The sequence below is a fragment of the Mobula birostris genome, chromosome 3 (assembly GCF_030028105.1).
Source record: "Mobula birostris isolate sMobBir1 chromosome 3, sMobBir1.hap1, whole genome shotgun sequence".
NCBI classification, from domain to species: Eukaryota; Metazoa; Chordata; class Chondrichthyes; order Myliobatiformes; family Myliobatidae; genus Mobula; species Mobula birostris.
Genome location: NC_092372.1, coordinates 63684446 through 63699671, shown reverse-complemented (window position 1 = coordinate 63699671; position 15226 = coordinate 63684446). Strand labels below are relative to the sequence as shown.

At 38.7% G+C, this 15226-nt stretch overlaps 1 protein-coding gene across 3 annotated transcripts in view; it reads left to right on the top strand.

The window, feature by feature from the left end:
* gabrb1 (gamma-aminobutyric acid type A receptor subunit beta1) overlaps positions 1-15226 on the top strand; it is a 292075-nt gene that overhangs the window by 148264 nt on the left and 128585 nt on the right. For all 3 annotated transcript variants that reach the window (XM_072251844.1, XM_072251842.1, XM_072251843.1), the window contains exon 4: positions 9318-9538. In XM_072251844.1, coding sequence (XP_072107945.1) covers positions 9318-9538 — 221 coding nt within the window. The remainder of the gene's footprint in view (positions 1-9317; positions 9539-15226) is intronic.

Genomic DNA, 15226 nt, shown 5'->3' with positions numbered 1-15226 from the left:
GAAAACTGTTCCTTCAATGCTGTAAGTGAAGGAGCGAACACCACTCATTTTCCAACAGAATTCCTTGATTCAGTCGAACTCTCTGGATTGCCAACACATAAGCTGGAATTGAAGAGGGGATTTTCCATCATTTCAATGAGGAACTTGGATCCACCAAGGCTTTGCAATGGAACGTGAATGATGGTGGAAGAACTGCACGACAATCTCATCGTAGCAAAGATAAACATTGTTGCGTTCAAAAATGAGATTGCCATGATCCCAAGAATTACTCTCAGTTTATCGGAAGGGGAAGATGTCCCTCTTCAGCGGAGCCAGTTCCCGATACAGTCACGCTTTGCTATGACTAGACATGAGGCACAAGGCCAAACCATGGAGAGTGTGTTGATTTATCTGGAGAAACCGGTATTCCAGCATGGTCAGCTGTATGTGGCTTTAAGCCAGGGAAAAAGACATGAAAATGTTAGAGTATTCTTGAAGGGTGGCAGATCAACCAGAAATGTTATCATCAAAAGTGTCCTTCGTTAAATGAGGAGGAGCTATATTTGTTTTGCTATGTGTCTTTCTTCTTTAATAAATTGATTTCTTCTTTAATTTCCAAAGCAAGGCGATAGCAATAGCATTCAGGGAAATTTAATGTTCATTCTGGTCACATCAGACTGCACTACCTTCCTCTCAAAGGGTGCCCCAAAGGGTCACCGGGTTGTCTAGTCAACATTAATTATTGTGCCCAACGTACTAAATTTTGCTGCTCCCTTGAAAATCACAAAGGTATTTTATTGCATTTAAATTCTATGTAAATGTGGGTTGTTATTGTATCATTTGAAGCACTTTCACACCTGTCTGATTCTAGATATCATATTGACTGTATGAATTTTATATGATGCTCTTAAGCTGTATGTCATGTAAAGTGTTTATGACAAGCATTTTGCATATAAATAGAATTGTATCTATTAGACCACTTACATTTTCCATTCAGGCCAGCATGAATAGAATCAGGCTGGTTATACTGATGTAAAGCAGAGGGGCCAGACACAAAGGGAATCCATCACTCAACTCAGCACAAATGAGTTCCATTCCTCGACTCAGTGACAGACTGGGATGTTTTAAGTGTGATCGTGTCCATTATATACCCTCTAACTGCAAGATAGACAAATTCAGTTTGTATCTTTTCCCTTTTTCTGTAAATTTTCTCAATGCAACTGGTTTGTCACTCAGTCATAACAGCTCAGCACAGCAATAAGTTAATTGCTGTGCTAAAGTGACCGCAATCATTTTACCAGTGGAATTAAATGGATGTTAGGTAAACAAAATGATTTCTTATTGCTGACAAACACAAAGTTTATCTAATAAGGTTTTAAAACTGTTGCCAATGGAGGTGGAAGACTGCAGATCCATTTGGTATCAGTCAATTACACTCTTTAAAAACTCTTAAACAACCAGTAATTGCTGCTTTCTTTCAGGTAAGTACAAATACTAGAATATTGAGTATAAAGTGCAGTGAGAGAGAGAAAGAAGTAACATAGGATGCTAAGTAATTACTTGCTTCCATATCAAGGAGTAGGTTTGCTTTATCTTTCACTCCCTCCAAATTACCACAATATGTACAAACACCTGGATGCAGATCTACCTTTCTAGGTTTTCATATCTATATTAAATATTGCCTATCTTTTGTTTCCTTTCAACATTTTTAGTCCATAAGACCACGAGACATAAGAAAGAGTTAGGCCATTTGGCCCATCGAGATTGCTCCACTTTCCATCATGGCTGATTTATTATCCCTTTCAACCTCATTCTCCAGCCTTCTTTCCGTGACCTTTGGTGCTCTTACTGAACAAGAATCTATCAACCACTTTAAATATGCCCAATGGCCTGACCTCCACAGCCATCTGTGGCAATGAATTTCACCGATTCACCACCCTCTGGATAAGGATCAGGAAGGTGATATAAATACATAGGTTAAACAAAAGATAAGTGGTCAAGTGAAGTTTATTGTTGTTGAACTGCATGTACATGTATAGTGTATATAATGTGTATAGAAATGAGGCGTTTTTTCGAACCATGGTGTAATGCACATAATGCACATTACACATGGCAACTTATGAAGGCAAAGGTAAAATCTACAGATGAATCACACATAAATAACAAACAAAAGTGCATTGATACTAAATATTGTATGATATGAAACAGATTAACCAGTGACACTTCGAATATGATACAGCCTGGAGCTGAGAAGCCTAATGGCCTGGGGGAAGAAGCTGTTTCTCATCCTGACCGTTCTTGGTTTTATGCATCATAGTCCCTGCCTGATGGTAGAAAGTCAAAGAGGATGCTGGATGGATGGGTGGGATCCTTAATAATACTAAAGTCTCCTGATAAATGTCTCTGATGGATGGTGGGAAGACCCCTATGATCCTTTCAGCTGTGTTGGGACTTCTGGACCGATGCGCGACTGCTCCCATACCAGGTGGAGATGCAACTTGTCAGGACACTCTCAAGGGTGCTTCTGTAAAACACAGTTAAGATGGGGGTTGGGAGCCTTGTTTGCTTCAATCTTCTTAGGAAGTAGAGGCAATGCTGTGCCTTCTTGTTCAGGGAGGTGATATTAAGGACCAGATGAGGCTATCCAGTGACGTGAACTCCCAGGAACTTGGTGCACTTAACACTCTCTATGGAGGAGCCATGTATTCACTGAGGGGGATGGTTTGTTTGCACCTTCCTGAAGTCTACAATCATTTCCTTTGTCTTCTCCAAGTTTAGACTTAGGTTGTTCTTCTCACACCAATCCACCAGCTGCTCCACCTCCTCTCTATACTCCGTCTCAACATCATTCTTGATAAGGCCAACCACTGTTGTGTCATCTGCAAACTTGATGACACAGTTTGAGCTGGATCCTGTGACACAATGATAAGTTAGCAGTGTGAACAGCAGCGGGCTGAGCACACAGCCTTGGGGAGCGCCAGTGCTCAGCGTAATGTTGCTGCCAACACAGACTGACTGTGGCCTTCCTGTTAAGAGGTCCACTATGCAATTGCAGAGGGAGGTGTTGAGACCCAGCGAGGACAATTTCCCCACCAGTTTCTAGGTTATGATGGGGATGATTGTCCCATTTCACCTTCCTGATGGAGTGGGAATGCACATTTCTTGCTTCTCTGAGAGCTGTAGCATCTCCCGATCTAAAAGCAGCATCATGATCCCTCAGCCTGGCACGGGCCCCTGCAGTAGGCCATGGCTTCTGATATTAGTACCACAAGGTCTGGGCATTAGTGCATAAGGGAAAATAATGTTGCTGAATAATGGTGAGGGTTTGCAAGGAGAGGCATCAGCAATAATCCTTATGGATTGAGATAAAGGAACCAGAGGTTTTGAGTTATAGAGGATGGCTGAACGTGGGCCTGCAAAGGGCACGTTAGAGATATCAAAAAGAACATCTGGGTTGGAAGAGATACAAAAAGTGCCAAAATCTCCAAACGTAGGTCCAATTCATCTTGAACTAGCTTTAACATAGGAGGGACAGAGAGCAGCAAATCACCGTTCGGGATACAGATAGGGTATTTAAGTATTTTTAATTGGTTGTGTATGTCAGAGGTCCCCTACCTTCCTGGTTTATCCCCAACCAGCAAAAATCCTTAGGCCTTAGCTTGATGGAAAGATAGGTGCCCTTTTAGTGGTCAGGAGAAAGAAGACTACATTTTATCAATGCATCAGGCTTTCCTACTTCTCCATTTGACATTGAACACTGTTTAACAGCAAAAGAGTCAACCCATTGTGATCACCAACTGCTCTCCAAGGAATTCAACTATTGTAACAAAAATATTAATTAAAATATATATTAAAAAAATCAACCTCATACCCTTTCAGCAAAGATTTCAGCCATATTTGAATAGATGTGACCACTCCCATACTGAATGCTCTAGGTGGAACGCAGTGAGGGTCAGGTGTATCTGACCTCTCAGTTCAGGACTGAAGAGAACACCCCTGGAATTAGGAGACCAGGGGATCAGATGTGGCCATGGACCTGCACATTGCAGTTAGCCAATGGCTCTCTACAGACAGCTTGCTAGCCATCATTGTGATCTGCTCTATGCTGCATTCCTGATTGACTGTAAATGGACACAGGATAAAGATCCTGAGTGTTTTATTTGAAAAGTGGCCACACCATCTCCGAATCACTCTTTGAATACCAGACCCATTTAGTATCAGTCAATTACCCTATTTAAAATTTCCAGTTCAACAATCAATAATTGCTGCTTTCATTCAGGTAGGTACAATTATAAATTATAAAGTTCTGAAAGAGAGGAGAAAGAGAAAGAACATAGGATGCTGATTAATTCCTTGTCTTCATAAAAAGGAATAGGTGAAAAAAAAACACATTACCTAGCCTTTCTTTCAAGAAAAATATAACTACTTGTTTTGCAGAAGTTGTCAACACTGGCCTAGAGTCATAGACTAATATATTGTAGGGTGTCAATCTTTAACACAGCCCTGCAGTTGGTTTCATCCATCTTTTCCAGTGCTGCAAATTTTTCTTCTTCAAATATTTATCCATCTCCCTTTCAAAAGTTAATTCAATTCAATTCAATTCAAGGTTAATTATCATTCAACCGAACATGAATGCTCATAAATACAGCCAAATGAGATGTTTACTCTGGGGTCAAGGTGCAAAACATAGTACCAACAGCCACACACAGCAAGTATAAGATAGAAAGCTACTTATAAACATAAAGCATTAACATTATGTAAACTAAACAAAACCAGAATCAGAATTGTATATTATCACTGTCATATATGACATGGAATCTGTTGTTCTGCTGCAGTGGTACAGTGCAAAGACATAATTTTACTATAAGTTACAAAATAAATAAACAGCACAACAAGAACAGTACAATGATCTCAGAGGACCTATCCTGGACCCATCATATAAGTATAACTGCAAAGAAAGCATGATGGTACCTCTACTTCCTCAGGAGTGGAGTATGTGGAGATTCGGCACATCATCAAAAACGTTGGCAAACGTCTATAGATATGTGGTGAAAAGTGTATTGACATTATGGCCTGCTAGAGGAATACCAATGCCTTTGAGTGGAAAATCCTACAAAAGGTAGTGGATTCGGCTCAGTACATTCTGGGTAAAGCCCTCCCAACCATTGAGCACATCTACATGAAACATTGCCATAGAAATGCAGCATCCATTCAACAAAGATCCTCACCACGCAGGCCATGCTGTCTTCTCACTGCTGACATCAGGTAGAAGGTACAAGTGCCTCAGGACTCGCACCACCAGGTTCAAGAACAGTTACTATCCCTCAACCATCAGGCTCGAACAAAAGAGATAACTACACTCACTCTATTTCTGGTGCTCCCACAACCAATAATCTCACTTTAAGGACTCTTTGTCTTGTTATTTCATATTTGTTATTTATTGCCCTTTATTTATATTTGCATTTGCACAGTTTATTGTTCATTGATTCTGTTCACAGTTACTGTTTTGCTAAGTTTGCCTGCAGAAAAAAGAATCTCAGGGTTGTATGTGGTAACGTGTATGTACTCTGATATAAATTTTACTTTGAACTTTTGAACTTTGAAGAAGGTAGTGTTCACGGACCATTCAGAAGTCCGGTGGCAGAGAGGAACAAGCTGTTTCTGAATCATTGACTGTATGCCTCCCTGACAGCTGTAATGAGAAGAGGGCACGTCCTGGATGGTGAGGGTCCTTAATGGTGGATTGAGGCTCCGGCTCTTGAAGATGTCCTTGATAACAGGGAGGATGACATGGCTAACTGTGATGGAGATGGCGAAGTCTACAAACCTCTGCAAATTCTTGCAAACCCAATACATTGGAGCTTCCATAACAAGCAGTGATGCAACCAGTCAGAATGCTCTCCATTATACACCATCAGGAGTTTGCAAGAGTCCTTGATGGCAGACCAAATCTCCTCAAACTCCTAATGAAGTAGAGCTGCTGGCATGCTTTCCTTGTGATTGCATCAATGTGTTGGGCCCAGGACAGATCCTCTGAGATGTTGATGTCACTTGTGTCACCACTTAAAATATTCAGTCAGATTTATCAGGCATGACCAATCCTTTACAAATGCAAGTTGACTGTCTGAACAGCTTAAATTTTCAGGGAAGTCAGTCACTTTATTTTTAATGAATGACCTCAGATTTTAAGCTAGCTAGTCTACAATTATATGCTTTCCTCTTATCTTTCTGCAATATTTCAATAACACTCAATGTTTTGATCTAGTGGAGGAGAACCGAGAGAAAATTGCAAAAGCGTAGTTAGAACATACTGTGTGCATAGTTCTCTCCTGCACTAAAAAAAAAGGATTGAATCAATCTGGCAGCAGAGATATGTTGCTTTCTAGTACAATTGTTTTTGTTCATTACTGTGATTTAGTTTACATTCATTCTGTGCACTGTGGAAGATAACAAGAAAAATAATATAAAATTATGAGGGGTATAGAAATACAGAAAAGATTAGGTTTATTTGTTACATGTACATAGATATATTGAAATATAAAGTGAAATGTGCCATTTGCGTCAAATCAAATCAGTGAGGATTGTGTGACAAATGTCACCACATTTTTAACATAGCATGCCCACAACTTACTAATCCTAAACATGCATCTTTGGAATGTGGGAGGAAATCAAAGAAACCAGAGAAAACACACAGTCATGAGGAAATATACAAATCTCTCTAAATCTCTCAAATCTCTCTAAACCTGGTTCCCTGCCTTCTTCCTGTATTAATCAAGAACCAATCAACCTCTGCTTTAAATATACCCAATATTTTGGCTTCCACTGCTGTCTGGGGCAATGAATTCCACAGATGCACCACTCTCTGGCTAAAGAAATTCCTCCTTATCTCTATTCTAAAAGGAGGCCTTGCATTCTGAGATTGTGCCCCCTGGTCCTTGACTCCCCCTCTATAGCATCCTCTTCACATCCATTCTATTTAGGCCTTCCAATATTCAACAGGTTTCAAAGATAGGTAATACTAAAGAACATAAATTTGGGATAAGGCAGAAGAGATTTATAGGAGACATGAGAGACAGTTTCTTCAAGCAAGTAAGTACCTAGAATGCATTGCCTAAAGGAAAGGTTGAAACTAGGTGTCTGAAAGCACTTAAGAAATGTCATGATGAGCACTTGAATTATTTATGCACAGAAGGCTCTGGAGCAAATGCTGGGAGATGGTGCATCACATTAGTACATTAGTGTGCATCACAAATTCATTTCTCTTGCCACAGAATATATCTCTTCCTGTTAACTATGTGAAACTAAATCAGATCGTTTGCAAGCTTTGGTGTCATAACTTCCACCTTGGTGTGCTTTTAAATATCTGCACTTTTAGTTATAAAGCACCTTAAAATATAGTGTTGAGTTTGTTCTTATCTAAGAAGAGTACACTTGCCAAAGGTGGAATGAGTCTACCCGTGTTTCTTCTTCAAATGGTGAGACTGCCGTATACAAAGAGATCCGTTGACCTGGTTTGTGTCCACAAGAGTTTACAAGAAAGAGGGGAGAGGAATCTTCTTGAAATGTACAAAATTCTGCAGGATTAGTATATTGGATGTGAATATGTTTAAGGAGATAGATAAACGTGTAAACAGTGAGGCATTAGGGGATTCGGAGAGAGATTAGGAAAACGGGATTGAGATTGATGATTAGCCACTAAATGTCAGAAAAGGTTCAAAGCACCAAATGGCCTATTGCTTTTAATTTATATGCTTCAGTAAGAATGTCTGTTTCCTTTTTCTTAACGTGGCCCTGATTCTGCCCCACTTCAGCCTTATAACCTCATTCTTGCCCTTTGTTACCTTAAGACTACATTTCATTGAACTCTTGGCTAGGCTCTTGATTGAACTTTCTATAAGCTCAAGATCATCTAATACTGTGCAGTCTATACCCCAATTCTCACTGAATTCAATTCACCAATCAACAAATGCTTGGTAATAGATTTCTCCTGGATAAGTAAACTTGACACTAAAATAAGTCCTGCTGAAGGGTCTCAGCCCGAAACGTCAACTGTACTTTTTTCCATAGATGGTGCCTGGCCTGTTGAGTTCCTCTAGCATTTTGTGTGTGTTGCTCAGATTTCTGGCATCTGCAGATTTGCGCTTGTTTGACACTAAAACGGTCATCTTCAAATCCCTCTAACACCTTGCCATCCCTGTCTCTATAAAGTCCTCCAGCCTGCTACACCTTTAGCTGTTGTCAGCACTCTTCAGTATGGCCTCTTCCTTTTTCCAGAATTTATTTCCCCTGCTAATGGCAACTATGCTTTTAGCTACCAAAACACTCAGCTTTGGAATTCATTTTCCCAATCTTTCTACTGAAGTACTTCGTTAATCTTTTAAGACTTCCTGAAATGGATTTCTTTGTTTTTAATCAGCTCCCCTAATATCTTTTTCTTTGGCTTGATGCCCAATTAACACTGCCATGAAATACTGAGGGACATGTAAATGCAATTATGTAAATATGATTTATTACTGTTGCTATCATTCAGGAACTAAGAATAAAGAGGAAGCTCTTGGGGGTTTATTATAAATAGCTAAAAATGATAGGGTCAAAGAGAGACAAATGTAGAAAATGTAGACAAAAATGATAAGAGAACCAAGCCAGGTAGTGCATGACTTCAATTCCTTTCGGTCTTCCTTTCCTTTACTTCTGAAGGAAATGTAAACTTCCTTGACAACTTGTACTGTTTCACCATACACCCTCCTTTCCCCTTTCCCTAGCGCAATGAGCTACTGAATCCATTGAGCTAGCTCTACTTCCATGCAACATGAATTCACTAACTAGCATTTCAGAAGTCAAGCAAGGACCAAGTCATGATTTTTGCCCTTATTAGCCTTGGAATATTGAGACTTGATGAGGATCTTCATTAATATTGATATAATACCTGAAATGACAACGATGATAATATCTCCTCTAGGTCCAAATGAATAAAACGTATCCCATAATGACTACTGTAGTAAGTTACTACGGATCCCAAGGTACAAGTGTTCTACCATGCATTATAAATTAAGAGAGTATTCTGCTACATGGTATGTTTTAATTTCAAATGTGAAAATGCATCTTAGTAAAACAACTGTGATCGGCATATTACAGTCTAGTTATACAGCAGCGGTGAATGTTCAGGAGTGACTCTAGATTGCTCATGATTCTGACAGGGGTAATATCAAATCGACCTTTATAGGTAGTTTTTATTATTTTCCACCTGCATACTATAAGTGCCTTGTGATGATGAGAAAGGTGAAAGAAAAAAAAAGTTCCTCTCTAAGAGTTGAAAATTTTCTTTGTTTTATTCACAGGATTACACTCTGACAATGTACTTCCAGCAGTCCTGGAGAGACAAAAGGCTATCCTACTCTGGAATACCTCTGAACCTCACATTAGACAACAGGGTGGCTGATCAGCTTTGGGTTCCTGATACCTATTTCATTAATGACAAGAAGTCATTTGTACACGGCGTTACGGTGAAGAATCGTATGATTCGCCTACATCCAGACGGCACAGTCCTCTATAGCTTGAGGTTTGTATGAACCAATCTTGATACCAATGTATATCACAGACAGAAACTGAGAGGAGACCTCATGCTTATACACTTCAATAGCAAGATGTTTAAATAACTGGTATTCTTCCTTCTCCTGCATTTACTGAATCTGATTTTCCAGGTCATACTTCCAATGATTCTTTGAAAGTGAATATAAATGCCCACTCTTGGGCCTCTGCTAATCTATTCTTTAGCTGGTATTGGAATTAAATCAACTAGTAAATCAGTCTCTGATCTTGGGAAAGCATTTGATCTTCATAAATATCACAACCATTTGAGTATCTGAGTCATGGAGGCAGATCTTCTGCTTCATTTTATTCAGTTTCTATTAACTGTTATAGACAACCCAGGTCTTCTTTGCTTTTCCACCAACTTTTATAAATTTAGTCAGTTTATGTATTTAGGTTGGTAATGTAAATATGCATGAATTGCATATACAGTTATACAAGAAATGAATGTTGATGTGTACATTACTGATTTGTGGACCACTTCAATGACTGCATGTATATCGGAATGAGTGTAAAGATTTAGCTGGGAGGGTTATATTGATACTTGTACAAAGAGAGTGCCAAAATCTCACTCATTTGCAGAATTGAGTCACTCCTGTTTCATGTGGCATCCCAGATACCAGACTAAATATTCAATTTTTTCAACTGCTTTTCCAGGATCTATCAGGGAGTGCAGAAATTCTTCTAGATTGTTTAGTAACCCATGTCAACAATATTGTTCTCCTTTGATCCCTGTTATAATATAATTTTTGCACTATTGAATAGAACAGTTGGATTGCAGGATTCAAAATAATTGAGAAGATATGGCTTATAAAATTAAGCCAAGGTTATTTGGATCCTTTATCTTTGAAGAAGCTTCCTTTTTACAATTTATGGTCGATCATTCCTATTATAGCCTAGTTTAAATAGATTGATTTTCTTAGCAATTTCATCTGTACCTAACTACGCAAAAAGATGTAGGTTTCAAGAAAATAATTCATAGTCAGTCACTTTATAAATTCTTTGAAAACCCAAGAGCTTCAGTTTGCAATGGTTAATCTTAATAAATGGAATTGCAAAGCAACGCTGATGAAGTCTAGAGAGATCTTCATAACTGAACTCTGCTCTGTGATTTCTTGGCAGATGGTAGGAAATATGTTACAATAACATCTGAGTTCAACTCAAGTTTTATTCATATAATGTGGGGGAAGGTATGGAAAGATATTAAAGACTAATGTGATCTAGTGATTTCAATGTCAGAATGTGGCTATAATAATTTTAATCACCATTTGACCTCATGGGATGGTGCAAGGTGACTGATGAAGTATGATTTTGTGGAAACCTTTAATCCTCACCTTGCTCTGAATGAAGAGTCTGTGGTTCAGGCAATTTGATAATAGGAAGTGGGAAAGAAGATCTAAACCTTGCCTCCAGGACTGGTTTATTTTAATAGGCTGCTTCTGATCACCAGGTTGTCAGATACTCTGGTTAAAAAATATTATTTGAGGAACTGATTTCAGTCATTACAAACAGAACTAAGACTAATTCAGATGCTGCAGTTTGCACACATATTCCCTCCTAATTATCTATACTAATTTTTATGACAACCCATCACAAGATCATAGGTCTTTTGAGGTTTTAAGAATCAATTAACTAGTACTAAAGCCTATTTTAACAATTTCAATCAATTAATTGTTGAACTGTAATGTTGGTTTTCATGAAAAGAAACAATGATTATTATATAATTTGCAATAAGTCTACTCCTTTAAATGAACAATGTGCTTTTAGTAGAAATGACCAAATTTATTAAAATGTTAATCTGGAGCATTCATTCTTTTCAAAGCTATAAAAATAAACAATTTCTAAACCTGTGAATGTGTAAAATGTCAAAGACCAACAGTAATAATTCTCCTTGTCAGAATGATAAGTTGCAGCTTTAAAGCAGCTGTATTCTTCAAGGCCATAATAATTTCATTTATTAAAGCCTAGAATAACCACTAACCTACTGTAAGAACTTATTGGTAGAGAAGTACTCAGCCACCAATCTGACTGCATGACCAAACTGTAACACCACTTAATGAGGCCTTTCACTTCTGTTGATAGCTGGCTCTTCCCCCTCCTTCATATTATGTCCCAACTGGCAGCTTATGTTTCATTTCCTGCTGGGTGCACTTGTCGATGAGTTTGATTCATTTCTACACAGTTCATTGAATTAAGTACTAAGATTACTCAGAATTATTTTGGAGTTCAGCATCAAAAGCTCCAGAAGGTAACTCATCAGTTTGAATACTTCGCATAAAAATAGTGTAAATACAATTACCAGTTGATAGTTTTAAATTATATTTAGAACTATTTCATTTCCTGCTGTTCCGTTCAATCCGTAGTTCTTCAATAAATGCAGTGTGCATGTAGAAACATTGATAATAATTAATCTCCCAATTAGTTAGGAGATTAACTTAGTCCAAGAACTAATTCATTGTACAGTCCACAACAAAAACAGTAAATCTGATAGATTGAGTAGTTGATTTATTTGGCAAAATGTTGCAGTGTCTAGCAGTTTATCATGTCAAGGTTACTAGAAACTGGAATGATCCAATAAATGGGAGCAATGTTTGTTAAATATTTAACACCTCCATTAAATAATGGTTTAATTTGTCCAGCATAAGTGCTACTTACTTTAAAGCTGGAAGTAGCACAATGATACAGCTGGTCAAGCTGTTACTTCATAGTTCCAGAAGCCAGATTCGATCCTGCCCTCTCATGTCTCTCTGGAGTTTGCATATTCTCCCTATGACCATGTTTTCTCTGGGTGTTCTGGTTTTCTCCCACATTTCAAAAATGTGTAAGTTTGTAGGTTAATTAGCCACTGTAAATTTACCATTGGTGTGTAGGTGAATGGTAGAGCATGAGGCAAGCGATGGGAATGTGGGGAGGTAAACAAGGCTTAGGATAGAACTAGTGTAAATATGGCTGTTTGGTGGTCAATACAGACTCAGTAGGCTGAAGAACTCATTTCTCCACTGCAATATTTGTTAATTTTACATATAACTCTTCTGAGTTTGAGATTTTTTAATGTTTTAGAAACCAACATGAGAGTAACCATGTACATTTTGAAGCCATAATTCCTCCTATCTAAAGAGCCTTAATATGTAACATCACCAGTCTACTTGTAGACTGGTCAATAAACAAATATATTCAAAGTTGTTGAGCATGCAAATATTGTCATTTCAACTTACATTTGCAATGTCAATGGAAATGCATCCAAAAATGCTAAGGAATTCATCCACCAAACACAACTGGAACACATACTCACTATCAGAAACCTGTAGCGAAATCCAAAGCTAAGATAGCATTTGATGAAAGCATGAAAAGTTATCAAATGAAATTCTAACAGAACCAATTCATATCCTTGCAATGGATATATTTTGGCTTGAAGTTTGATATCATTAGCCTATAATCAATGATGAGAAAGTAGAAGCCCTTACCATTATGGTAAAGCTTGAAAATGTTGCTTAAAAATGGGATGGTATGGCAATACAATGGGCAAGTTGAAATTGGCATGTGATGTATTATATATCGTGGTGTGGGTGTAGTGACAAGCCATGTGATAGAAGATGGGCAAGAAAAACAAGTTCAGAACACCCAAACATTTCAATAATTAAAAAAAAAGTTGTGGAATCAGTTCAGAGTGAAATTGAAGCGAGGAGAAGATGGCGGCGCAACGGCAGCGCGCGCGGCCTCTCCGGTGATGAATATCTGTTATCTGTCGAGTAGGGGACCGTGCACAATTCTGATTTGATGGAGACAGACGTGAGAGCACAGCGGAACATCTGGAAAACTTCTGAAATGTCTGCTTTGCTACCGCTGCTACTGTGTGGTAACCGGAATCTCTGGAGCTGTAGGCCTCGAAATCCTCGGCTTTGCTTGTTTCAGTGGCCGGGGAGAGGTCGAAGGCGCTCGGCAGAGGATGGCTCTCGGGAGGCTGTATCGGAGAGGCTGCTCGGAAGCTCGGAGTTTTCGGACAGGTGGACTCAGGGTCGGCTGTGGTCGGCTGCTTCCAATGTATCGGCAAGTTGATGGTGCCTGGAGGTTTATGGCAGGGATATCGAGGACTCGGGAGTTGATCGACTCGAGGACTTTGAGACTTTTTTTTTACTGTGCCTATAGACTGTTCTTCATCAAATTATGGTATTGCTTTGCACTGCTGTAACTAAATGGTATAATTATGTGGTTTTGTCAGTGTTAGTCTTTGGTCTGTCTTGTTTTCTGTGATATCACACCAGAGAAACGTTGTATCATTTCTTAATGCATGTATGCATTTCTAAATGAGAGTAAAAGAGGACTGAGTGTTCTCATAATCTTAAAAAAAAGGTTGCATTTTGATGGCCTGCCAATCCAAGACGAAGACAAGCAATAAAATCAGTTTTACTCACAATTTGAAATGTAATCGGAAGCGAGGAGTTCATCAGTTGGAACTTCATTCAGATGGAGAGAAAATTGAGCTTCACCAATCTCGGCCACGTGCAGTATAGTAGCAAATGAACAGATATTTAAGGTATTGAATAATAACCGATGCATTGGCATGTGAATTGAAGCTGCATAAACTTGTCATGAGCTTTAATGACAAAGGATTGGCTGAGGCAACTCAAGTTAATTGGAAGAATGTTTTCAGCACTGACACTTCAATGTCACAGCTTGACATATTGTTGAATGGTCATGATGACATATTTAAACACATTTACAGGGTACATTCACACAAAAAATACAAACAGAACATACTGGAGATACGCTACAGGTCAGGAAGCATATGAAGAAAGAAAATCAGAGTAAATGTTTGGGGTCAAGGACACCATTCATGTGTTTCCTGGCATCTGTAGTGTGTTAAGTTTCTAATGCAAATTGGGTCTGTAATAAGCCCAGACCAGAACTAAATACTTAAGGAGTGAAGTTGAGAAAGAACTAGATTGACTGGGACAAAACTGCATGTTTGTGAGTGGGCCACATCAATAGAGAAAATCATGATGAAGCTGCTGTGTCAAGGTGATAAGGTCACACTAAACCAAGCTACAGCAGTGGACTAGGTAACTACATTGCTACCCACAAGACAAGCTTTGTAGGGAGAGATAACAATCTGCAAGGAATGGGTCGTGGTTTGTGTGATCAGGATGACCTATTGATTGTGAGGAGTACAGGTATGTTTTGAAATTGGGGGTTATATGAGTGTAATGTGAAATTGAAATGAAAAAATGCAATGAGAGGTAGTGTACCTTAGTTTGAAGTTTGGAGCCAATGGCCTACAACCATTGAAAGACATCAACACTAAAACACGAAAGCCTGAAAATATGGCAGGCCTTTGGTTGTTCCCAAATCTGTAGCATGATTGCTTCCAGATCTTGCCATGATACGACAATGCATCAATTGTTGAAAAACCATTAGGAATGGATGAGGAACAAGCACAGAGTGAACACATGGTTGATGCTTGAAAATCTTATCTCGCAGATATATAACAAAGCAAACGTGCATGTTTGAAATGGGAAGTAGTGTCCCTGGGTTTGTAAATTGAAAGCAATAGCCTACAAGCAGTAAGGAAAAAAAGACAAAGGCTATCTCCAGAGTGGAAAAGCCTGAAAATGTGGCCAAGCTGAGGTTAAGGGTGAGTGAAGCACACCTTTTTAATTAC